The following is a 25734-nucleotide window of genomic DNA, read 5'->3' as shown; positions in this document are numbered from 1 at the left end:
TTCCTGCCCACTGCCTAAACCTAACCCTCCCCCCATAGTGCCTAAACCTAACCTCACCTTCTAGTGCGTAACCCTTACCCTCCCCCTACTGTCAGGATACTGGCACCGGCATTCTGACTGGTGTTGGGAGTCTGGTGCCGGCATTCTAAGCGCTGGCATCCCTACTTTCGGGATTATTTTTAACTACATCCCATGCCAAGAAAATCTGTGGAACCTCTGATTATCACTGTCCTGAATATTTGCTTGATTTCTTTGATATGAGCCCATGGTTCTGGTGAGAATAATGATGGTAGTGATACAGTTTACTTGGAAAACTACAAGTCACAAAAGACTCTAACCGGCAGGATCCTCCTCACCCCTCTCTCAAATTGAAAGTAAATGAGAAATGTAGGACAATAATGGCAGGTAAATACCAAGAGCTCTGTCTATTCCATTCACTCCCTTGTATGTATTATACATTTTAGATCTTATGCTAAGAATGTGTACATGATTTGTCACTTGTAGGGCGGGATGTATTATACAACGCATTAACGCTTTATGTAGGAATAGTCGTGAATATAAAGCACAATAGACAGCTCTGCTGATAATAGCTGTCCTTTGCATTGTGAGGACTCCTACAGCGCCTGTGCGGCTATTAGCCTGTGCATGTGCTAGCCACTGGGTGGGGGGGGGGGGGCAGAGAGGCTAAGCAGAATTGTGATGCATCTCTTGCTCTAAGGATATGGCAAGAGTGTGGATAATGATGACAGCATTGAAACCAAGCATATGGATAGGGGCATGTATCAAACCCCCTACTGCCCTAAAGGGGGTAAGCTTGTCACTAGTTGTATCATTATCTCACTATTTTGTTTTACAATGTATATTGTGTGATAAACCTTTGTGTATTGTATTGTTTGTTTGTTCATATCATTGTATTCTTCCCTGTAAAACACTATGGTCGAGATGTACTAAGCCTTAGAGAGATAAAGTGGACAGAGATAAAGTACCAACCAATCAGCTCCTAACTGGCATTTTTGAAACACAGCCTGTAAAGTGTCAGTTAGGAGCTAATTGGTTGGTACTTTATCTCTCTCAAAAGCTTAGTACATATCCCCCTATGGATATTTGTTGGCACCATACAAAGTAAACATAATAAATAAAGTAGCCCCAACATCTCTATGGAGTATCTTAAAATTCACTGAACTTTTTGGTGACATATCTTTATAACTTACATTTGATAAGTGCATTATCCTATACAGTATGTAGTCACTGGGATGTACAGCATGATACAAGATGTTAATGAGATGCCATTTCTATGTAACCATTGGACGTTTCCATTACAGGATGACGCCATGGCAATGCTAGATTTGGATGGTGATGGAGAAGTTGACTTTATGGAGTTTATTGAATTTGTCACAGACATCAGCACTGAACTACAGGATATGTACATTAACAATCTAATGAAATATAAAAGGTAAATAACGTGCTGATCATATATAGAGACCATTATTGTGATGGCACCAAGTAGGATTTTGGCTTTGCAGGTATTGCTGCCTAGAGGGCTAAAAAAGGGGGAGATCATTCTGGCACATAAAGAATAAATCAAAAACACATTTGGAGGCTCAACCGGTCTTCAATAAATATTATGCAGAATTTATTGTACAGCATAACATTTCAGCGTACTTCAACCTGTGTTAGGTGCATCAATCAAAACTTACACCCTTATATGTACTCAAAAGTTCAACAAAAAACAACACCTGCTAATTTGTGGGAGACTAGGGGGAACAAAAGTGAATAGATATCTTATTACATAAATTATAATGAAATCATCCAAACTAAGGTAAAACCACACATACCGATTTTAGGGGTCTCCATTTTGGTGGAGTGTCCGGAGGAATGACCCAAGTGGCAAGTGCATTGTGGCAATGTGGCTGGTGTTGCCATGGGTTTCCCCCCCGATGAAATAATGCTGCGAATGGCAGCATCACACAGCAGGTATACGACCGTTATGATGCGATTCATGATGGCATTGTGGAAAACATGGCAAAGTGTTTGACTTAAAAAATTTGGGTGGAAGAATGAAGTCTTTCCAGGGAAAATAGATCCATAGGAGACCTAAATAAATACCTTAAACAAAACAAATTCTGTAAAACACAGAAAACTGTGGGCCTGATTCAGACCCGTTCGCTAGGCTGCGTTCGCACGTAGCCCGCCGATGTTTGCTATTTGCGCATGCGTATAAGATGCAGTGTGCGTGCGCGAACCAGTCCATGCGATCGCGAAGTGATAGCCCCTTGTACATAGAAACCTCGCTAGATTGAGTGATAGGACAAGCCGTTTGTGGGTGGTAGCAGGGGTTGGTCGATGGAAACGGGGGGGTGGTGGTGCGAACGCAGGTGTGTCTGAGTGTCTTAACGCCGTTTCAGAGGCATTCATAATTAAGACGGAGCGTCATAGTGCACATCACATTATTACACACTGAGGCACTCGCAGTGCTTGTGGTAGGGTAGAGTCAGCCACAAGTGCTGCATACGGGTCCGAAGGTACTCGGTGTTACCGATGGTTGCATACACTTCCTGGAGATGACGTGTATTACTAAGGGAAAGTGGGCGTTTTAAGACAGGCTGGTTGGGGGGCGTCTAAATACACACCTCGACCGCACGCCAAGACATAGTGGGCGTGCTAATGCCTTACCAGGCGATCGCGGGATTTGCATACTTTGGCAGCTGACGGCTGCGTGCGAACGCATCTAGCGAGCGGGTCTGAATCAGGCCCAGTGTCCCAAACCATCATGTAGAGAGAATAAGGAATCAATGATTAACCCCATCGCTGCAGACCTCTAGAGGGTCTCATCAGCCGCATGTACAATAAAACGGAAGATGAAGAGTACCACTTGTCATCCGCTATAAGTGTGTTCCCGTTGAAATAATAAAACAAAAATTCACAGGGTTCTCTCACAAACCAAGGAAGAAAAAACAAAAGTTTGAAAAAAAGAAACCATTAAAATGTTTGGAGAAGGACTTCAAATCTATCCCAAATTTCTGCTAGGAAGATGGGGGTCCCCTCTTTCAAAGTAGGTGCCCCCACAAAAGCTATTGCCCGCCGATCATTCTGATCACCAGGCAGTAATCCCTGCACTACAGAATATTTGTGGAGTACAGGGAAGGGAGGAGAGTTTCCTCCAACCTGGCATCCATAAATTCAGGGCACCATATTTGCCCATTTTCTTGAAATTGAAATAAATTAATTAATTTAAAAAAACTGGTTAATTTATGCTAGTTTTTGTTTGATGTGTTAGAATGAGCAAAAGACTAATGGTACGGTATTTTCTTAAAAGAACAAAGTCTTCTGAAAGACAGAAAATAAATAAATTAAAAAAAGTATAATTTGTGTGGGTACTACATAAAAAAATTCAGTAATATTGATGTTAAAATTCGATGAACGCAAACAATGACAAATGGCACAAACACAGGGGTGGGAAAACCCGCAGCAGTGAAGGGATGGCTAAATCACATTTATTGAGGTACTAACTAAAGTCACCTGTACTCAGCCATGGATATCCTTAAAACCTGGACTGTAATGGCAGTTTTAGAACCTCTGCCCAGCTGATTGTAAATATTACAGAGTAAATGATACTATAAGCCACTGAATTTCTATTGTCTGTATACTGTATAGATAATGTTGCTTTCGGGCTCACATAGCAATGTATTTTGATATCCATCAGGGATAAAGAACTTGGCAGGTCAGCATGGTTGTCATGTAATGAAGAAATGTCATCATGTCTATTTTCCAGTCACACCCATGTTGTACAGCTAAATAATACCTCCTGTAAATCTGTAAGACACCTTTTCCTTCTCAGTCAGGCCATAAATGATTCAGAGGCCTTAGAAATAGAAACTGGAAACAAAGAGGCACAATGCAAATATGCACTTCTATTATTGAGTACAGTGTGTTTTGTACATGCACAGCAGTATATATTAAGGACACATGTAACATTGATACATTTAACCAACAGGCACTCCCATCCAGGGCCGGATTAAGGTGAGAGCAACAGGGGCAATCGCCCCGAGGCCCTCACACACAGAGGGGACCCCACACAGGGTCACTGTGACCCTTCCCGAGAAGAGGTACCCAAGGGCACCTGTTCCATTAGGGGGGCTGCCGCGGCTCTGCATTCTTCTGCATACAGAACAGAACGGCTCCAGAGTCCCCTCATCAGCATCATGTGACAAATCATCCATATTGCTGATTGCTGATGAGGGGACTTGGAGCCGCTCTGCATGCAGAAGAAAACAGAGCACAGCCAAAACCTTTCGAAATTAGCTGTCCACACGGGAGGTGAGTAATCAGGGGCACTGGGGGGAGGGGGTGCACTGTGGGACATATTGGGGGGACGGGCACGGTGTGGCATAGAGGTGTGGGCACTGTGTGGGAAGGCAAGGGGGTCATAGTGGCTAGGTGTCAATTTTATTGGAGGGACCCCCACAACTTAGTTGCCCCGGGGCTCCCACAAGCCTTAATCCGGCCCTGCCCCCATCACTGTCTCACCATTAATTTAGTATTGCCGTTTTACACTGAAGGTGCCCACACACTGAACGACTCACAAACGATGCAATGTCGTTAACAATTTCCCTTGATCTCATCCGGCAGCTCCCTGGCAGTCCTGGACTGACGATATCGTTCATAAAGTGTTCATTTTGACAAACAAGCTACTAACGACCTATCGTGCGTCCTAAACTATTTCCAGTGCATAATTAACGAGATTGTACCAGCAGGAGGGAAGATCTGAAGATGCGATGTATGACCCGCGGGTATGCGCATCGGCATCGTGATCCTGAGTGGTCACTCACAATTTGCACGATTTGACGTTCCTGTGCGTCGAAATCGGCAAATCATGCAAAATATCTGACAGTGTGTAGGTGCTTTTAAAGATGACAAATGGAGACGTATCCTATAGCAGTCAATCAGATCCTAGCTATCATTTTATAGCATGCACTAGATACATGATAGCTATTATCTGGTTGGAAATACTCAGGGGCGCCGAGAGGGGGGGGGGAGCAGGTACAGATTACCGGGGCCCGGGCTTCCTGAGGGGCCCGGCGGGGGCCCAGGTCCGGCGCCGCTCCCCCTCCCTCACAGCAGCCCAGCACACAGCGTGTGCTGAGCTGCAGTGGAGACTGCTCGTGGCTGCTGAGCAGCAGCACACAGCAGTCTCCTATGCCTGTGGGGGGGAGCGATCACACTGATCGTGCCCCCCCTGGCTTTGAGCAGGGCTGAGGGGGCCCAGAGTGCCCCCCTCCCCAGCGTGCAGCGACGCTTCGCGGCGCTGCAAATCTTTTTTTTTTTTTCGGGAAGGAGGCGTGGTGACGCCTCCCGCGATTAGGCCACGCCTCCTATTACCCGGGCCCGCTGCGGCTCTCAGCGGGCCTGGAAATACTATGGATACTGATGGATACTATGGGTAACACCTCCACATGTCATCTTTAGAAAAAGTGATGAGTATAAAGAAAAAGGGGATTTCCATCAAGCCTGGTCTTTTATCCCATCTCTGTAAAACTGGACGCTGTACTTGTTGTACTGACCCCAAGGGGTCTATTTACTAAACAGTGTTAGGTGACAGAGTGAAAAGTGATAAGAAAGTGATAAGGTGCCAGCCAATCAGCTCCCAACTGCCATCTCATAGGCTATGTTTGAAAAATGACAGTTGGGAGCTGGTGGTATCACAGTGTCACAGTGACAGTCTGCCCGCGGTCTGCCTCAGCTGTTGGCTGTATTTGATTAAGTAATAAATCAGCAAGGTTGCGGCCGTGGCGCCCTTCACTATGTGGTGCCCTACTCGGCCGCGTACCATGCATAATTATAGAACCGGCCCTGTCCATGGAAACAGTTTCTCTTGGCAGGGCAGTTACTTTCTTCATAACGCTAAGCAGGTTTATTTATTTCTTGATTGAGAAAGAGAAACTGTTTCCATGGCCCCTGGGATGCCACAGTTGCGTATAAACTCCCATATGTAATGGTCAAGAGTTCAAATAGTTTCTTGGGTTGGTAAACTTGGACGCAACACTTAGCAGTCTGGTTTTTGCCCTAGCAATTTTAAGCCATGATTTTGGGAGAATCAAACCATATTACAGCATGGATGTATCAGGGATATGGCTTAAAATGTCTAGATTGACATCTCTGAAAGTAGTAAGAATAAGAAGTTCACATGATGGGTTTTCAGGGATTCATTTTTTTATGTGTTCTTAAAATTGTGTGCGAGTTTGAAAGACTTCTCAAGAAACCACAGAGTCTGGTGACGGTCTGCAATGAACTCACTCAGGGGTCTATTCATCATCGGGGGTTGTATGTCCCTCGATGATGAAGTATCCACCTCACCGCGGGGGATACTTAACACCAGAACAATTCATAACTGCTCCAATGTGAAGACAGCTGCTCCGAAAAGCAGCTGTCCCCGCGATTAGTATCACTGTTACAGAAGTAGCTGCGCTACTTACCGGTCCCCATTGCCGGCTTCTGCGCCCTGAGGTCAAGCATGCGCAAAGCCACTGTGGAGGTAGTGAGGAGGCAGCGGAGGGATCCACTCTTATCCCTCTTCGCATCTCCGGAACTCCTTCCCATAGGAAGGAGGAGGCTCCGAGAACAAGAGCCATCTGAAGATAGACGGTTGTTCTAGCAGGCAAACTCCGAAAACTTTGTTTTTGGAGTTTGCTTAATATCAGGTGGTCCTATCAGTCCCCTGATGATGAATGGTCCATTATCTTAAAAATGTGGAAACAAGAGGACCATTTTAGTTATGATGAATAGGCCCCTCAGTGCATCAGTATACATGCAGGAGAGAGTATAGCGGACAATCTCTCATATACCAATCCTCTAGTAAGGTTCCTCTTAGAGCATGTGCCTAGGTACTAGTATCCTGACGGTTGATGGCATGTGCCCACCTGAAAACTTGGAGATGCGCCTACTCAAGTTACTCGGGTCCCACACGCGTGCCCTTACTAGTGTGATTAAACATCACATATAAAACTACACTATGCAGTATTTTAGGAGAAAATATGAAACATGTAAAATGATCGCAGATGGCTTTAGAGTGGTATTAGGTTAGACTTTGTGACTGTCCATTACTGCACATTTCCAGATGGACCCATTTTGATGTGCACTTTAATAATTGAGGATGTGTTATGTGCCACGTGGATAGCTGGGTACATTTGTTGCCATGGTTGACAGCCATGAGTGTTAGTCCTTCGTCTGCCTTCACCCTTGACTTGCTCTCCCTCTCCCTTCTCTCTCCCTGTCCTCTCTCTCCTGCTGCCTTCTGCCTCCCTCTCCTCAGCTGCCTTCTATCTCCAGCTACCTTCTGCCTCCCTCTCCCGCTGCCTTCTCTCTCCAGCTACCTTCTGCCTCCCTCTCCTCTGCTGCCTTCTCTCTCCAGCTACCTTCTGCCTCCCTTTCCCGCTGCCTTCTCCCTGCCGCTACCTTCTGCCTCCCTCTCCCGCTGCCTTTTCCCTGCTGCTACCTTCTGCCTCCCGCTGCAGAATGAATTACAGCAATAGTGTGGCACCCCACCAACACCCTGTGTTCCTACCCACGCTGATGTGCCCCTATGAAAATGTAAAGTATTAATGTGACTCCTGCCATTGTCTAATATAGGGTAACGATACTGCCTTTGAACCTTATAAATACCCCTGCCTATACCTTCTAATATCCTTCCTATAAACCTCTAAGGATGACGCTATTTTGAGTACGCAGTCATACAGTAAATAAAGACTCCAGACCTAGAACCTGTGGTTCCAAAGCACAAAGTATTATTCAAGTAAAAGTACAGCAGTTACACGCTATGATCCTCATATAATCTTAGTGCAAAGAAATTATACAGACCCACGTACAGTTATACATACGCAGCGCTCTCTGGTCCAGATGTAGGCATCAGCAAGAAACCCCCGCCAATCAGCATTCAGCACGAAGACTAGGAACCCAGGGTCAGAGCACACATATTTATACCCCCCAGGAATAAACAACACAATAGAGAAGTTTGTTGCTAATACCATTGGTCCTAAAGGAGAGGGCATATGTTACAAGGCATGTAACAGGTTGGTTCAAATAGACACAGTCCAGTCTCTAACAACTGGAGGTCTCAGGTTTCCCGCCTCATACAAATCCTAACAGTTGTTCATATAATGTACATTTTGTTGCTTGAAGTCTCTGCGGTCCATAAGTTGAGAATGCATGTTGCGATCTCTCCATCGATATTACCGGAATACTGTTGAAAGTGTACACATCAGTACAATACCAAACATGGCTTACTTATCACGTATAAAACCTTAGTTACGAAATAATCTTTATTTCATAGCAATTATAGTAAATGTGCATACTTGAATCTTATACCTTAAAGGTTATGGAACCTTGTATGTGAATATGTAATGTGTGAGTATGTGGGGTTTGATGTAAAGATGCTACTTAACTTGGGGCAGATGCGTGTGCATGAAGCTAATATTCAGCGTTTTCATACAGGATCTTATGCATTCGCTAATATGCGACTAGTTAACAGCACAATTGTGCATATTAATGTGTGTATGAGAAATGGTGAAAGATGCAATCGCATGATGCTAATAGTAATATCGCCACATGTACTAAAGTGTAAGTTTATATAAAATGGCGCTTAGGCGGCCATTCGCAAAATGGCGTCTTGCGATCTCATTTCCAAGATGGCGCCTTGCGGCCAGTCGCAAGATGGCGTCGCTGTGATCCAATTTTAAACTGATCTTGTCTTAGCCAATTATCCAGCTTTGACAGTCCACCCTTTGATAGCAAACAACATGCTATCACAATCTGATTTTAAAATATTATTTAGACTTACATTTATATTCTATTTAGTGTTATTATTGGATGGCACAAGGTGGTTCTTAATCCATCAATAATGTTTCTCTGAGTGGGGACATAAACTACTATTATACGCACACCGTGGATCTTGGGAGATCATGTGAAAGGTGTGGGGATACACCAGTCCTATAAAGGCAGTCTTAAAGGGGAAATTTGAGACCTTACATTTTCTGAGGTGTTTTAAAATAACATTTCAATAATACATTCTATGCATGTCTAAATATAATACATTACATGATGGTATTTCCTAGTTCAGGGTTGTAATGCAGTTCTGTATTTACCTCGGTATTCATACTGACCACCATCATAATTTTGTTCTTTCGTTTTACTCTATTTTTACATTTTCCACACTTCAACACAATAGGAACACACCGGACACATATACCAATTATTATGATGACAATCAGTATAAGGATTAAGAATTTGCCTATGCTGGTGATCACTTCCTGGACCCATTCCCCTTGACCTGAGAACCATTTCACTGGGTTCAGCTATGAAACCCATCCTTCTATCTTCTCCCCTACTTCAGCCACTGAAGCATTATGGTTCTTACAAAATTCCCATTTTAGCTGCAGAATTTCATCCATCTTTCGGTCTATCACCTCCTTGGGGTCGCTGGTATCATTGGTGACATAGGTGCAACATTTTACTCCGAATTGGGTGGCCAACATTACGCAATACCCTCCAGTAACAGCAGTTAAATAATTTAACACTAGCCTGTGTTGCACCAGTTCTTTCTTGTACGCTTGCAATTCTCTCCCTGTATACCGGAATGTGTCATCGTACATCTCGGTGATATTATCTATCAATTTAGCAAGTTCCTGAATATATCTAAAATTTAATGTACCCCGAGCGATTCTGGTGGGATCCAATGCGACTAAAACTTGAAAGCCAGTTGTCTCACTAATTAACTGAGTGGCTTTGTGCACGTCACCAGGTATCATATTTTGTTTGCCTCTGTGTTCATATTGTGTGTGAAGATATGGTGACGGTGTGTTTTTATGTATACCAAGCATTTCAACATGTGTGAGGGTCATAACTTCTGGCACTACTCTTCCCAGGTAACACAAACCTTCGGAACTCGGGGAGAGCCACTTATACGCTTTTCTTCCACATATAAAATATACATTATCACGGAGAACATAAGGAATGATATGCATCATTATCATTAAGCACATTTCCCTTGCAAACAATCCTATTTCTGGGTCTTCCATCTGGTACATGCAAGTTTCTGGCTGTATTATTTTAGCACAATAACCATCTGGCACCTTACCAATAATTTCCTTGGTGGAACTCAGTGCATACCGGTACCTAAAATGTCTCCCACTAGATTTAATTGAGCATAACAGATCATAGTTTATAGACTCATTATCAGCTCTTTGTGAGATCATCGTCTGATAATCCCTGTCACTTCCCAACTCCCGGATTTATTGGGGTTGGTTATGTTTAAACACAAAAGTGATCTATTTACTTGGAATTGATAGAGTTTGAAATGAGGTGGTTTGGATGAGAGGAATTTTCCATCCAATGTTTTCCCTTTCTGTAATTCTAAAATTTCCATGATATTCAGTGGAAATGGCACCAACCCTACATTATGCTGTCCTTGTGGCACATGTGAACACACCCAGCAATCAGTTTGATTTAACACTTTGCCTACCATGCTATAATAATCCTCTAAAGGATACCCACCCCAGTACGGGTTATATTTAGACTGGCACCGTTCGATACAATTCTCATCAACTAGGGACCCACAAAGCTCACAAATACAGGAATCTTCAGACGATAAACCTCCACACCGTCCCCGAGTATCCGGAATAACAGCTCTCTTAACAATAACAGTACTAAGATTGGTCAGACATTCCCCTGATTGGCATTGCACTCCCTCTGACTCCACTCTATCAGCACTGCCATCAATTCCCTTCTCCACAATCGGTCCCCCTTCACAGAAACCGGACATTCCCAAACCGACCAGGATGGTGAACACTCTAAAAGAGAATATGAAAATGAACACAGCAGGCCCGTCCATTGTCACAACAAGACCTGCAGATTTCTTTTAGTTCAGGTATCTCACTATGACCTTTCAATCCTCCTGGAACAAGCTCATGAGCGACAGGTTCACGCTATCAGCCTTGTCTCCGACTTGTTTCTCCACCGGTTGGTTGACCTTTTTGCAGTGAGTGGAATGAACCCAGGTATCTCTCTCAGCCACCTTCAAAGATGTTGTACTTGTCAGCAGCACCTGGTACGGACCTTCCCACCGATCAGTCAAACAACCTGAACGCAAGAAATTTCTGATCATAACATATTCTCCTGGTTCAACATCATGACAGTTAGTTTCAGGCATATCATTGGACAACAATTTCAGTTTCTGCTGCTGTTGTTTTAACTGCTTACTCATTGATATAAGATACTTTACAGTTACCTTGTTGTTACCTTTCAAGTCTTCCTGTGGACTTATAATCAAATGAGGTTGTCTACCGAACAGTATTTCAAAGGGAGACAGATTAGAGGGGGTCTGGGAGTGGTCCTTATACTATGTAGGACCAACGGTAATGCTTCTGGCCAACCCAGTCCAGTCTCTGCCATGATTTTACTTATATGAATGAAGTGGTGTAAGTGCGCTCCTTGAAAACTAGGAGTGTGGAGGTGAGTTACTATTGCAGCTCTAGACACTGGTGGTTTCCCCAATATCACCAAGAAAGGGATCTGATAGTACAAAGGTAAGTCTAGTAAGTAGCGCAATGTAAGAGCTTGTTATTGAGTATTGTAACTAGATCTAAAGATATTGGACTAATGAGTCAGCATAGTGGGATAGAGTTTAATGTAGTAGTGAAATGATAATAAAATGACAAGGTCTGAAATAGGTATAGATGAGAATGTGTTACACAATTCAAAATATACAATTAAAAATGCACAATGTGTACATGGGAAAATATGTTGCACAATTTAAAATACACAATAAAAATTTGCATTCGCAATTGTCTGACGGTATGGTGAAAGAAAAACAGTATATCGTCCAATGGAAAATGTAATACAGGTAAAGTGGGACTGTTGGAACAGTCCTAGCTATATTAGTACCAATGCTGATGAAATATGTTGATGAAATTTGTGTGACACAGGTGTAGATTCACTGTCCATTGTTGGGATGTCACAGAATCATCGGAAATACAGTTCAGCAATCTGCAGGTTAATAACGATGGTATAGAGGACGTTGGGTAGGGTCTGGTAGATAAATGAATGTTTGGTGAGTGCATGCACCCCCTACCTCATCCTGAGTGGCAGCCTGGTGGCTGGTTGCAAGAGTTGTAAAGATGTGAGAAAAGCCTCCTTCTAGATGCAGGGCGCCGGTTCCCTGTGTGAGACAACGGCTGCCGCCTAGTTGGAAAGGGGCAGCTGCTTCTTCAGTCGCTCCGGCGGAGGGTGTGCACAATTCCCTCACCGCTGGTGTAGTTGTTCCTGGGGTCCGTCCGGCGACTCGGCGAGTAAAGGGGGCGTGGCCAATGCGTTTCACCCTCTAGAGATTGTGCGGGCTTCGTCAGGGCTGTGTGGATGTGAAGTTTGCAGGATGTCCTTTATTTAAAGGGCTTGCTCTGTCCCTCCTTAATTGTTAATTGGGAGCCAGTTTGCAGGCATCAGCAATAAATGAGTTTGTTAACCGCTTGTGGTCCTGATTGTTATGGTGTCTCCATTTAAATCCCATTCTCAGTATACACAGCGTATAGCACAAACGCATATAGAGTGGAAATCATATAGGGTAAGGATCATATCAGCCTAAGTGCCTATGTATGTGTACATAAGGAATAGTAGGTAGTTAGTTTATCAGGTGATTAACTCACTGTTTATCAGTATATTTATTTCTCGCATAGGTGCACCTGGTAGTTTTTGTAAACAGAGTAGAAGTACACTGTAGGGAGTATATTGAACAATGTAAACAAAAGTTGAAAGTATGGAATATAATAACTAAGTAGGGTTGGGCCAGACCAGTAATGAGTTGGGAGACCTCTCATGAAGATCTGGTTATGTAGCAATTATCACTGCAAGCTAATACTTTTCACATCAAGGAGCTCAAGATAATACTCTAAAAGAGACCAATATCTATCAACCAATATGAGTGACAACTACTTCTACATAGGAATAATATTTGATCCAGAACAATTCAGTACCACCATACCTTGGACTCTACGAATATCATAACTGCATAACTAAAATTAAAAAAAAAAAAAAAAAATTATTTTTTTTTTTTATTTTTTTAAAAATATCATGATTTTACTTAACTTATTTTTAATAGTCCCGTTCATCCTCTCTACCTTGGCACTGGCTTGCGGTCGGTAGGGGGTGTGAAGCCGGCTATTAATACCCATCAGCTTACACATATTTTGAAAAACATCACCTATCCGCTTTGGGTAGTTGGATTGCTTCTAAAAGATGTTTTATGTGCTGGGAATGTGCAACTGGTGTGCCTGCTGCTGTCATAAAATTTCTCAGACGCCATAGAGCCCCGAAATCGTGCACCACCCCGAACGCGTACCTTGAGTCAATGTAAATGTTAGCAGATTTGCCTGCTGCCAGTTCACATGCTCTAGTTAGTGCTACTAACTCTGCCACCTGGGCTGAGTGAGGAGGACCAAGAGGTTTGGCTTCTATGATGTCTGTGTCATTTACAACAGCATAACCTGTACATAATTCACCTGTGTCTGTTTGTCTATGACAACTCCCATCCGTGTAAAAAGTCACATCTACATTCTCTAAAGGTGTGTCGTGTATGTCAGGTCTAGCAGTAAAGGTCTGATTCAGATATTCCATACAATCGTGTGTATCATTATGTCCGCTGAATTCACCCTCCACCAGCAACTCATCTCCTTCCACCCTTTGTACATCATGTTGTACAAATGGTAAATACGTTGCTGGATTCAGTGTGCTGCAATGTTTAACAGTGATGTTTGCAGGTGCGATTAGAGCTAGTTCCCATTTGGTAAACCTAGCCGAAGAGACGTGTCTGGTTTGAGCTGAGTTCAGCAGAGCAGATACAGCATGGGGAGTGTATACAATCATATCATGACCCAATACTACGTCCTCACTTTTACTCACCAGTAAAGCGGTAGCTGCTACACTTCTCAAACAGGTGGGGAGTGATCTCGCCACAGTGTCCAATTGGGCACTGTAGTATGCTACGGGCCTACTGGTATCACCATGTTTTTATGTAAGGACACCTGCAGCACAACCATCGGCTTCCGTACAATACAAATCAAAAGGTTTTTCATAATCAGGTATTCCCAATGCAGGTGCTTTGGTCAGACTGTCCTTAAGATTAAGGAAAGCTTGCTCTGATTCCTCTGTGTGTATGACACAATCGGGCTTTGAGGAAGAGATTAAGTCCTGTAAAGGCAAGGCCAAAACAGAAAAACCTGGGATCCACATTCTACAGTATCCACACATTCCCAAGAAGGTACGAATTTGCTGTTGATTCTGTGGCAGTGTCATGTTCTGTATGGCCTGGATTCTATCATTTGTGAGATGTCTTAACCCCTGGGTTAGGCAGTGTCCCAAATATTTTACTCTGGATTGGCGCGGCTGTAGTTTGTCCTTAGGCACCTTGTGTCCTGTATGCGAGAGATGAAGCAATAAAAGTTTAGTATCATTCAAACATGACATAAACGAATCAGAACACAGCAATAAATCGTCCACATATTGAATTAGAACAGATCCATTTGCAGGTTGAAAAGATTGTAAACAGTTGTGCAATGTCTGGGAAAAGATACTGGGGCTGTCTATGAAACCTTGGGGCAACCGTGTCCATGTATATTGCACACCTCTGTATGTAAATGCAAATAGATACTGACAGTCAGGGTGGGGAGGCACAGAGAAGAAAGCAGAACAGAGGTCAATGATAGTGAAATGGGTTGCGTTTGGAGGGATCTGCATAAGAATGACAGCTGGATTTGGCACTACGGGGAATTGGCTCTCTACTACCTTATTAACACCTCTAAGGTCCTGTACCAGCCTATAACCCCTCCCACCACTCTTCTTCACCGGAAGATGGGACTGTTGGCTACACTAGCTGTACGAACTAAAATTCCCTGTTGCAGTAATCGCTCAATTATTGGAAAAACCCCTAATTCTACCTCCTGTTTTAGTGGGTACTGGGGAATTTTTGGAGCTTGCCTACCGCCTTTTAAATTTACCATTACGGGGCTTACGTTTGCCATTAATCCAGTGTCCTGTTCATCCTTAGTCCAAAGGGAATCTGGAATTTGGGACAACATTTGATCTACCTGAGATGGATTTTCATTTAAAGTGGTAGAGTGATACATTATCCTTTGGGGAGTGTCCAACATGTCCCGCACCTCATGCGCAACTCTCTCTGGGATATCTAGAAATACACCATCAGGGATGCAATATATGACACATCCCATCTTACATAACAAATCTCTACCCAGCAGGTTAGTAGGAGCCGCAGCAGCCAGAAGGAAAGAATGCCTAGTATGCAACGGCTCAATAGTAACCTCTGTGGACTTTGTTAAAGGATAATGTTGCACTTTACTTGTTACACCCATTGTTGGTACTGTCTCGTTGGTCACCTGTAAATTAACGGGAGATTTTATCACTGACCTGGTCGCCCCTGTGTCTACAAGAAAAGGATATTCAGTACCAGCTACATCACCCATCATGACCGGTTCTTCCCTAGTACTTCCTGTTAACCTGACTATCTGTAGACTACAGGTATGACCTGACCCCTAGCTTTGGCTACCATTCTCCAATAAAGCATTAACGGCCACAATTGGAGCAGGTGCTTGCTGGATATTTACTGGTCTCTGTGCATATCCCTTATGGGGATATCCAGGTACTCTCTGGTTTGGGGGTCCTACCCTTTTTACTCTGCAGGTTCTACTTAAATGTCCTGGCTGGTTACAATTAAAACATATTCGTGGATCAGATGAAGACACGGGTTGTTGTGAGGTTTGAGCAGGGGAAAAAGGTGGTGGATATGGGTAGGGATATGGAGGATAAGGGTATTGTGGGGGATATGAAGTTTGTGAGTAGTGTGGGACCTGTAGTTGTGTAGGGTTAGTAGAATAGGGCTGTGTTTGCTGTTGCGTGGGATTAGTGAGGGTATATACTGTTCAGGTGTAGGTGTGTGTGTAGATGCAAGTGTGTCTGTTGGCTGTGATGTTACCATCATTCCTTCCAGAGCTTGAATACTGACAGCCATTAGTTTTTCGCTCTGGGTCTCTCTCTTCTTTGAGATGTTCTTATCATGTTCTATGGCAGATTCTAAGAGTGTATCTATTATTGTGACTCCCCTCCAGCCAGGTTGTGAGGTCTGAACCCGAGTCTTTAAGTTTTCCTTAAGACCGTCCATGAGTACCGTGACTATCTTTCCCCTGTGGTGAGTGCTATCTTTAATATCTTCTATCCCAGTGTACTGGGTAATAGCCTGCAGAGCCCGGTCGCAATACTCTTCTGCAGATTCATTCTCCTTTTGCTTTATGGTGAAAATTTTGTTCCAGTTAACTACTACCGGAAAATATATACCCAATTGAGTTACAATGCGGGAAATGTTACCTTGGTTTACTTGGTCCGTTAAGGGAACATCATCATCCAATACACAATCCGTGATAAATTTTGTCACGTCGGTATTGCGTGGTAGACAGGCCCTTAACACCACACGCCAATCTTTATTAGTTGGCTCATGAGAACTTCCCAAATTCCTCAAAAATCTTTGACATTTGGCTAGTTCCTCTTTGGGATCGGGGAAATCATTTATGATGGAATTTAGTTCTGCTCTTGTCCAAGGACAATGCATTACCACTTCCCTCGTAGGCACTACACCGTTCGCATCTGCATTTCCATTTGGAACAGTTATTGTCCGAATGGGATGCAGACCGATAGCGCTGCAACCTTTGATCTTATTACCTGGCTGGTGGTTTAATTTGTTGCTGCTACGTATGGTATTAACAGCTTCCTCTACGGGTGCAGTGGGTGTTAGCACTTCCCTTGCTGTTGCCGATGGAGATGGCGGCACCACTCGTGATTGTCGTGGCATAGCATCTATCATTTGTACAGCATGGGAAATGGCAGACATTATAATAGGCTCATCATCCACATCATGAACATTTTCTTTATAGTTGCTTAAGAGAGGGTACAAATTGCTTGTTACATTTTTATGGGTATTTTTGATAACTGTACTTGCACCTCCATCCACATAAGGTGGGGGTGGTGCGCGTGAACTGCTTGAAATACCTTCCGCAACGCTACCTTTCTGCACGAGGTGCGCCATTTTGCGGCTCGCCCGCATTGCATTTCAGCGTCATGGATGTACTCTCTGGCAATGTGCTCGCAACGCTAGTTTGCGTCGCTTGCGCATTTTTAAGCCACGCATCCCTTTCATGCTGCCACAACTTTAAACATTCATAATATTTGACCTTTTTCTCTCAGGAGCGCATCAGACTGATGTGATCCCGGACATTATCTAATACATCTTTATCAAAACTACCAATTCTGGGAAACGGTCTAACACTCTTCATCATCATTTTAAATCATACATCACAATACCTTATTGCATAAGTACCGTACTTAGTATGCATAATACGACGGGCTGATCCAAACGGCGCTTCCATTAGCAGCACATCATTGTCTAACTTCTCTATTGTTTGTATGGCTCCCATTCTGAGACAACTCCTACGTTTTTCAATAAAGATTTAAACTGGTGAAAGACGGTCAAGATACTTTCACTTACCTGTGGACGATTTAAACGGCAGTGCCCACACACCTGTGAAGATTTGAAGAAGGCTACTCCACACACCCGGATAAGATTTAAGAAGGCAACTTCCACACCTATGGAAGTTTAAGTCGGCTACTTCCATGCACCTCTCTACAACAAAGACAACATGTACACCTGCTACTGTGTATAGAACAGTAAGCTGCTTACCGAGCGGCTAGCACTTAGCCCTTAAAGGTCATACGGTACCTCTAACTTTAGGGAACAAGTTACCCCTACCAACAAATACTCACTGTTACACACTTTTTTCCTGCTCAGAGCAAAATACACGTTAACCCAGATATTGACAACAATTGAAAAGAATGTAAACCTCAACAGCTTTGTTTAAACACATGGCAGCACAACCGGAAGTACGTATACGCTATTGTGCGACCAGTCGCATACACAATAATGTGACTACCACACAACCGTATGACAACCTTTAGCTGTGTACACAAAAGTGCATCTTTACTGTGCGCAAAACTGCGATTCAGCCGCGTGTTCAATACTGTGGCACCCCTTTATATGTTAGGTTCTATCAACAAAGGAAAACAAACTATTTCCTCTCTTGTCCCTGGATTCTAGTCAGTGTCCCTGGCTCACACGAAAATGGGTAGCGATCTCTCAGCACCGAGCGGTTGCAGGTAAACCCTGCATGTGACCACTCCACCCTTTGGTGAGAAATCGATAACTGTAAGTGCCGTGTGAATGGGTAAGTGACTTCACTAGGAGCCCCCAACTAACGATACTGCCTTTGAACCTTATAAATACCCCTGCCTATACCTTCTAATATCCTTCCTATAAACCTCTAAGGATGACTCTATTTTGCGTACGCAGTCATACAGTAAATAAAGACTCCAGAACCTGTGGTTCCAAAATACAAAGTATTATTCAAGTAAAAGTACAGCAGTTACACGCTATGATCCTCATATAATCTTAGCGCAAAGAAATTATACAGACCCACGTACAGTTATACATACGCAGCGCTCTCTGGTCCAGATGTAGGCATCAGCAAGAAACCCCCGTCAATCAGCATTCAGCACGAAGACTAGGAACCCAGGGTCAGAGCACACATATTTATACCCCCCAGGAATAAACAACACAATAGAGAAGTTTGTTGCTAATACCATTGGCAGTATTTGATTAAGTAATAAATCAGCATGGTTGCGGCCGTGGCGCCCTTCACTATGTGGTGCCCTACTCGGCCGTGTACCATGCATAATTATAGAACCGGCCCTGTCCATGGAAACAGTTTCTCTTGGCAGGGCAGTTACTTTCTTCATAACGCTAAGCAGGTTTATTTATTTCTTGATTGAGAAAGAGAAACTGTTTCCATGGCCCCTGGGATGCCACAGTTGTGTATAAACTCCCATATGTAATGGTCAAGAGTTCAAATAGTTTCTTGGGTTGGTAAACTTGGACGCAACACTTAGCAGTCTGGTTTTTGCCCTAGCAATTTTAAGCCATGATTTGGGAGAATCAAACCATATTACAGCATGGATGTATCAGGGATATGGCTTAAAATGTCTAGATTGACATCTCTGAAAGTAGTAAGAATAAGAAGTTCACATGATGGGTTTTCAGGGATTCATTTTTTTGTGTTCTTAAAATTGTGTGCGAGTTTGAAAGACTTCTCAAGAAACCACAGAGTCTGGTGACAGTCTGCAATGAACTCACTCAGGGGTCTATTCATCATTGGGGGTTGTATGTCCCTCGATGATGAAGTATTCACCTCACCGCGGGGGATACTTAACACCAGAGCAATTCATAACTGCTCCAATGTGAAGACAGCTGCTCCGAAAAGCAGCTGACCCCGCGATTAGTATCACTGTTACAGAAGTAGCTGCGCTACTTACCGGTCCCCATTGCCGGCTTCTGCGCCCTGAGGTCAAGCATGCGCAAAGCCACTGTGGAGGTGGTGAGGAGGCAGCGGAGGGATCCACTCTTATCCCTCTTTGCATCTCCGGAACTCCTTCCCATAGGAAGGAGGAGGCTCCGAGAACAAGAGCCATCTGAAGATAGACGGTTGTTCTAGCAGGCAAAATCCGAAAACTTTGTTTTTGGAGTTTGCTTAATATCAGGTGGTCCTATCAGTCCCCTGATGATGAATGGTCCATTATCTTAAAAATGTGGAAACAAGAGGACCATTTTAGTTATGATGAATAGGCCCCTCAGTGCATCAGTATACATGCAGGAGAGAGTATAGCGGACAATCTCTCATATACCAATCCTCTAGTAAGGTTCCTCTTAGAGCATGTGCCTAGGTACTAGTATCCTGACGGTTGATGGCATGTGCCCACCTGAAAACTTGGAGATGCGCCTGCTCAAGTTACTCGGGTCCCACACGCGTGCCCTTACTAGTGTGATTAAACATCACATATAAAACTACACTAAGCAGTATTTTAGGAGAAAATATGAAACATGTAAAATGATCGCAGATGGCTTTAGAGTGGTATTAGGTTAGACTTTGTGACTGTCCATTACTGCACATTTCCAGATGGACCCATTTTGATGTGCACTTTAATAATTGAGGATGTGTTATGTGCCACGTGGATAGCTGGGTACATTTGTTGCCATGGTTGACAGCCATGAGTGTTAGTCCTTCGTCTGCCTTCACCCTTGACTTGCTCTCCCTCTCCCTTCTCTCTCCCTGTCCTCTCTCTCCTGCTGCCTTCTGCCTCCCTCTCCTCAGCTGCCTTCTATCTCCAGCTACCTTCTGCCTCCCTCTCCCGCTGCCTTCTCTCTCCATCTACCTTCTGCCTCCCTCTCCTCTGCTGCCTTCTCTCTCCAGCTACCTTCTGCCTCCCTTTCCCGCTGCCTTCTCCCTGCCGCTACCTTCTGCCTCCCTCTCCCGCTGCCTTTTCCCTGCTGCTACCTTCTGCCTCCCGCTGCAGAATGAATTACAGCAATAGTGTGGCACCCCACCAACACCCTGTGTTCCTACCCACGCTGATGTGCCCCTATGAAAATGTAAAGTATTAATGTGACTCCTGCCATTGTCTAATATAGGATAATGATACTGCCTTTGAACCTTATAAATACCCCTGCCTATACCTTCTAATATCCTTCCTATAAACCTCTAAGGATGACGCTATTTTGAGTACGCAGTCATACAGTAAATAAAGACTCCAGACCTAGAACCTGTGGTTCCAAAGCACAAAGTATTATTCAAGTAAAAGTACAGCAGTTACACGCTATGATCCTCATATAATCTTAGTGCAAAGAAATTATACAGACCCACGTACAGTTATACATACGCAGCGCTCTCTGGTCCAGATGTAGGCATCAGCAAGAAACCCCCATCAATCAGCATTCAGCACGAAGACTAGGAACCCAGGGTCAGAGCACACATATTTATACCCCCCAGGAATAAACAACACAATAGAGAAGTTTGTTGCTAATACCATTGGTCCTAAAGGAGAGGGCATATGTTACAAGGCATGTAACAGGTTGGTTCAAATAGACACAGTCCAGTCTCTAACAACTGGAGGTCTCTGGTTTCCCACCTCATACAAATCCTAACAGTTGTTCATATAATGTACATTTTGTTGCTTGAAGTCTCTGCGGTCCATAAGTTGAGAATGCATGTTGCGATCTCTCCATCGATATTACCGGAATACTGTTGAGAGAGTACGCATCAGTACAATACCAAACATGGCTTACTTATCACGTATAAAATCTTAGTTACGAAATAATCTTTATTTCATAGCAATTATAGTAAATGTGCATACTTGAATCTTATACCTTAAAGCTTATGGAACCTTGTATGTGAATATGTAATATATAAGTATGTGGGGTTTGATGTAAAGACGCTAGTTAACTTGGGGCAGATGCGTGTGCATGAAGCTAATATTCAGCGTTTTCATACAGGGTCTTATGCATTCGCTAATATGCGACTAGTTAACAGTGCAATTGTGCGTATTAATATGTGTATAAGAAATGGTGAAAGATGCAATCGCATGATGCTAATAGTAATATCGCCACATGTACTAAAGTGTGAGTTTATCTAAAATGGCGCTTAGGCGGCCATTCGCAAAATGGCATCTTGCGATCTCATTTCCAAGATGGCGTCTTGCGGCCAGTCACAAGATGTCGTAGCTGCGATCCAATTTTAAACTGATCTTGTCTTAGCCAATTATCCAGCTTCGACAAGGGCATGATTTAACTGGTTTCATTAAGGTTCAGGGACTTTTTGCACTGCCCCCTCAGCGGTGGTGGGCGTTAGGGGACGAATGAGTACTGTAGCAGGCTCAAGGATTTGAACTAGAGAAAAATGGCAGCTGGTGTCTGCGCTGTGGTGAGGTGACTGCCAGTGGGAGCAGAGCTGCACGTTGTGTGTTTCACCGGATTCCCAATGACCGGAGGGCTTCTCCTGTGACAGGCACTCGGTGGGCTGCAGAAGAAGGTATCCAATCAGTTGGGGGAGAGCAATGGCTACAGATAAAGAGGACATCTTGTCAGCGCTCAGTTATTAGTCGGAGCCAGCGTTAGTGTACGGTACAGGTCGGTAGCCCTTCATTACTATCCACACACAGCCCAAGTCCATATTAGAGAGGGAAAACGCCAGAGACAGTATAACCCTTTAGCTGAACAAAGCATAGCCTCAACTATTTGCCGCCTCCCATTACAGTGTTGTTAATACCACAGAGTGAGGAGTTACTGCCATAATGTAACAGTTCCTCTGAGAGCACCAGAAAAGACTATAGAGAGTAAGTCAGCTGATCGCACAGAGCTAATAGCTCCGCCTTATAGGAGGAGCCAGGACTGGGCAGTGTAATGGAAGTACCCAGTCAGTCAGCACAGAGAGGGTATAGTGTTCAGCCCTGACCAAGCAACAGCACCAGAATCTTATTAACATCTTTTGAGCCAGCAAACTTTCCAGTAATAATATTCTCAGAGACTTTCTGGAGCACAGTACTAATGAAACTTTGTTGCTAATGCTGGGATGTTTACAAAGTAACAACTGAGATCACATCAGTCTGTTGCAACTATTTCTATGCAAAACTAAGACACTTTAGTCCTTAATTCAGCACAGTTTAGCAAACACAGTATGTGCAGTATAACATATATAAATTGCAGGCTCCATAACTCTGATAAAGAGTCTAGAAGGAGGAAATACGTTCTGGTGAGCGCACCACCGAGCTCCATCATACTGAACTGATGACACTTTGTTGCTAATGCTGGGATGTTTACAAAGTAACAACTGAGATCACATCAGTGTGTTGCAACTATTTCTATGCAAAACTAATGCTGGCCACAGACATAGCGATGTGCTCATGAACTGACATCGTGTGCGGTTTGCCGTGAACTCTCCACGGGAGCTCCCCGGCAGTCGTGAGCACGATTTGGTCCAAAAACCTGCAAATTTGACTTCCAATCTCATGATCCATCGGATCGTATGAATCGTGAGTTTCATCTGGACTTTCCCAAAACAAGAGAAGAGGCTCTTCATGATTGGTGGGAAATTTAAATAATAATAGTAATAACAAAGGGAGGGCTAGCCAGGGTGTATAAAAAGCAGCCACCATTTTAACCCTGTGCACATTCTGCTCTGCTACTATTGAGGCTAGGTATATATCAGCTGTAACCTGTGCATTGCTACTGTGCTCTGCTTTGTATTGGGCTTTTACCTTTTACAAAGTGTCTTCTACCTGCAATTGTGTGCTACTGCATTCTATCCTGTTCCTGAATTCTGTGCTGAGGCATCCCTATAAGTATAAAGTGCTGGTAGCCCAAGCTGGGGTCCAGTTGATCCAGGAAAGGGCCCAACGAAGGAGAAGAACATGCTGGACCAAAGAGTGGCTGCAGCAAAGGGATACCCGCTCTCACATGTTCCTGCTGATGGAGATCAAGGACAATAACCCAGACAACTACCGCAACTACCTGCGCATGGATGACTCCACTTTCCAGGAGTTGCTGACTATGGTGACCCCCCACATCCGGACGCAAGATACAAGGTGGCGGATGGCAATCCCTGCTGAAGAGAGGCTGGTGGCTACCCTGAGGTACCTGGCTACAGGAAGGTCATTTGAAGACCTGAAGTTTGGGACCCTCATCTCACCTCAGTCCTTGGGCATCATCATTCCAGAGACCTGCAAGGCTATTGTTAAAGTGCTGTAGTACCAGTATTGCAAGGTAAGTAAAGTAAAAAAAAACACAAAAAAAACACACTACACATTTGTTTCTTGCGAAAGAAAAAAAGTTTTTATTTTTTTTGTTCAATTTAATTCTTTATATAACTGTGACAGCCAATAAGGCTGCATCAACAAGACTGATATGCATAGCCGTCACGAACATTAGTGTGGCAAGAAATCAACACTATGTAATTTTAAATATATTACATGAACGTGTATAAACAGTGCAAAACAGCATTATCACCAAATTTTATCAATCCCAATAGGTAGCCTGTTGTATGCTATACGGCGGGCCAGACACCAGATTGAACAGGCCAATACACACATGGCACAAGTACAGATTGTGGCCCCAGCTTCCAGCAATCTGTACTTGTGCCATGTGTGTAGTGACCTTGTCCAATTGGTGTCATCACCACCGTATAGCATACAGCCTGCACCTATTGGGAGTGATGAAATTTGGTGATAGTACAGAAGAAGAAAAAAAAACATTAAGAGTAACGCGGCAAATCCTCCTCTACCTCCAGCAGAGCATTGTAAATGGTCCTGCTTGTGCTTGGGGTGCTGGGTGGGGGAGTAATCTCCAACTGGGCTGGGGGGGCTGACATAGGCATTCAGAGCAGGGGAATAAAGCATAGGGTCAGTAATATAGGTGGAGTTGTGCAAATTACTGTTGAGAGATCGAATGAGAAACTCATAGACAAGCCTATAGAAATTTTTGGAAGTTACTGCATTCATTTTTCTCATCTGACTATTAATATGAGCAGTAAAGTCGTCAATAGCATCAGCGGCTTTTTGAAGGATGCTTTCTGCTCTTTGTAGAAACAACTCCAACTTTTTTTTTTTTGGGGTGGTACCGAGGAGGATGATGGTCCTGGTTCAATGGGTGTGGTCATTGTGGTGAAGTTTTCCACCTCGTTGTCCCCGATCAATGTTAGGTCCGGCATGGTGGATAAATCAGGATCTTGGGTGGGAGTCTATATAGGAAAAAAAAAAGTCAATATTAAAGTCATGTTTTTCTATAAACGTATTTTTCTATTTTTCTAGTTTCCTAACACTGTGGAAGAGTGGAAGAGCATCGCTGAAGAATTTGAACAACGTTGGAATTTCTCTAACTGCGGAGGAGCCATCGATGAAAAACACATCCGCATCAACCCACCTGCCAACACCGGATCATATTACTACAACTACAAAGGCTTCTTCAGCATCTTTCTCATGGCAGTGGTGAATGCCACCTATGAATTTTTGTTTGTGGATGTCGGCAAGAATGGCCGTGCTTCAGATAGTGGGTCCTTCAAACAGACTGCTTTCTGCCAGAAACTCACCAAGAAAACCCTCCACTTGCCATCACTGGACGAGACAAGCACGGCCGAAATTACGTTTTCGTTGCAGATGAGGCTTTTGCATTAAATGAACATGTGATGAAGCCATTTGCACAGAGGGGCCTGACCAGAGAGAAGAGGATCTACAACTATCGTCTATCCCGGGCACGGGGCATTGGGGAAAATGCATTTGGAATACTCAGCAACTGGTTCCGCATTTTCCACACCACCATAAACCTACGTGTGAAGAAGATAGATTGGGTCGTGTTGGCATGCTGTGTGCTACATAACTTTCTGCGAAGGAAAACTACACAACGAGGACCACTCCCAGCTAGACCAGAAGATGTAGGACCTCTGGAGGAGATTGCCCAGTTTGCAACAGTGTCTGCACCAACAAATGGAACAACATCAACAGCACGTGCCAAAGAAGTGAAGGGAGGAGTATATGGCCTATTTCAATGGACCAGGTGCAGTGCCATGGCAGGAGGGCTATCTGTGAGATTAATGACTATATTGGACAACTGTGATTGAGTAACAAAAATAAAATTATGAACTGTGGGCCTAATTCAGATCTGCTTGCGAGCGCTGAGCGCTCGCAAGCGGGTCGATGTTGGCCCAGTGCGCATGCGCACGATGGACCCGGCTCCATCGTGCGCATGCGCGAGAC

At 43.9% G+C, this 25734-nt stretch overlaps 1 protein-coding gene across 1 annotated transcript in view; it reads left to right on the top strand.

Moving 5' to 3' along the window:
• LOC148522997 (uncharacterized) overlaps positions 1–25734 on the top strand; it is a 50468-nt gene that overhangs the window by 3352 nt on the left and 21382 nt on the right. The window contains exon 2 of the mRNA XM_088473453.1: positions 1323–1453. Within this exon, the coding sequence (XP_088329579.1) occupies positions 1323–1453 (131 nt within the window). The remainder of the gene's footprint in view (positions 1–1322; positions 1454–25734) is intronic.

This window comes from Taudactylus pleione, unplaced genomic scaffold (assembly GCF_031769625.1).
Source record: "Taudactylus pleione unplaced genomic scaffold, aTauple2 ptg000135l, whole genome shotgun sequence".
Classification (NCBI taxonomy): Eukaryota; Metazoa; Chordata; class Amphibia; order Anura; family Myobatrachidae; genus Taudactylus; species Taudactylus pleione.
The sequence above is the reverse complement of the archived record's forward strand: the minus strand, read 5'-3'. Positions and strand labels throughout refer to the sequence as shown.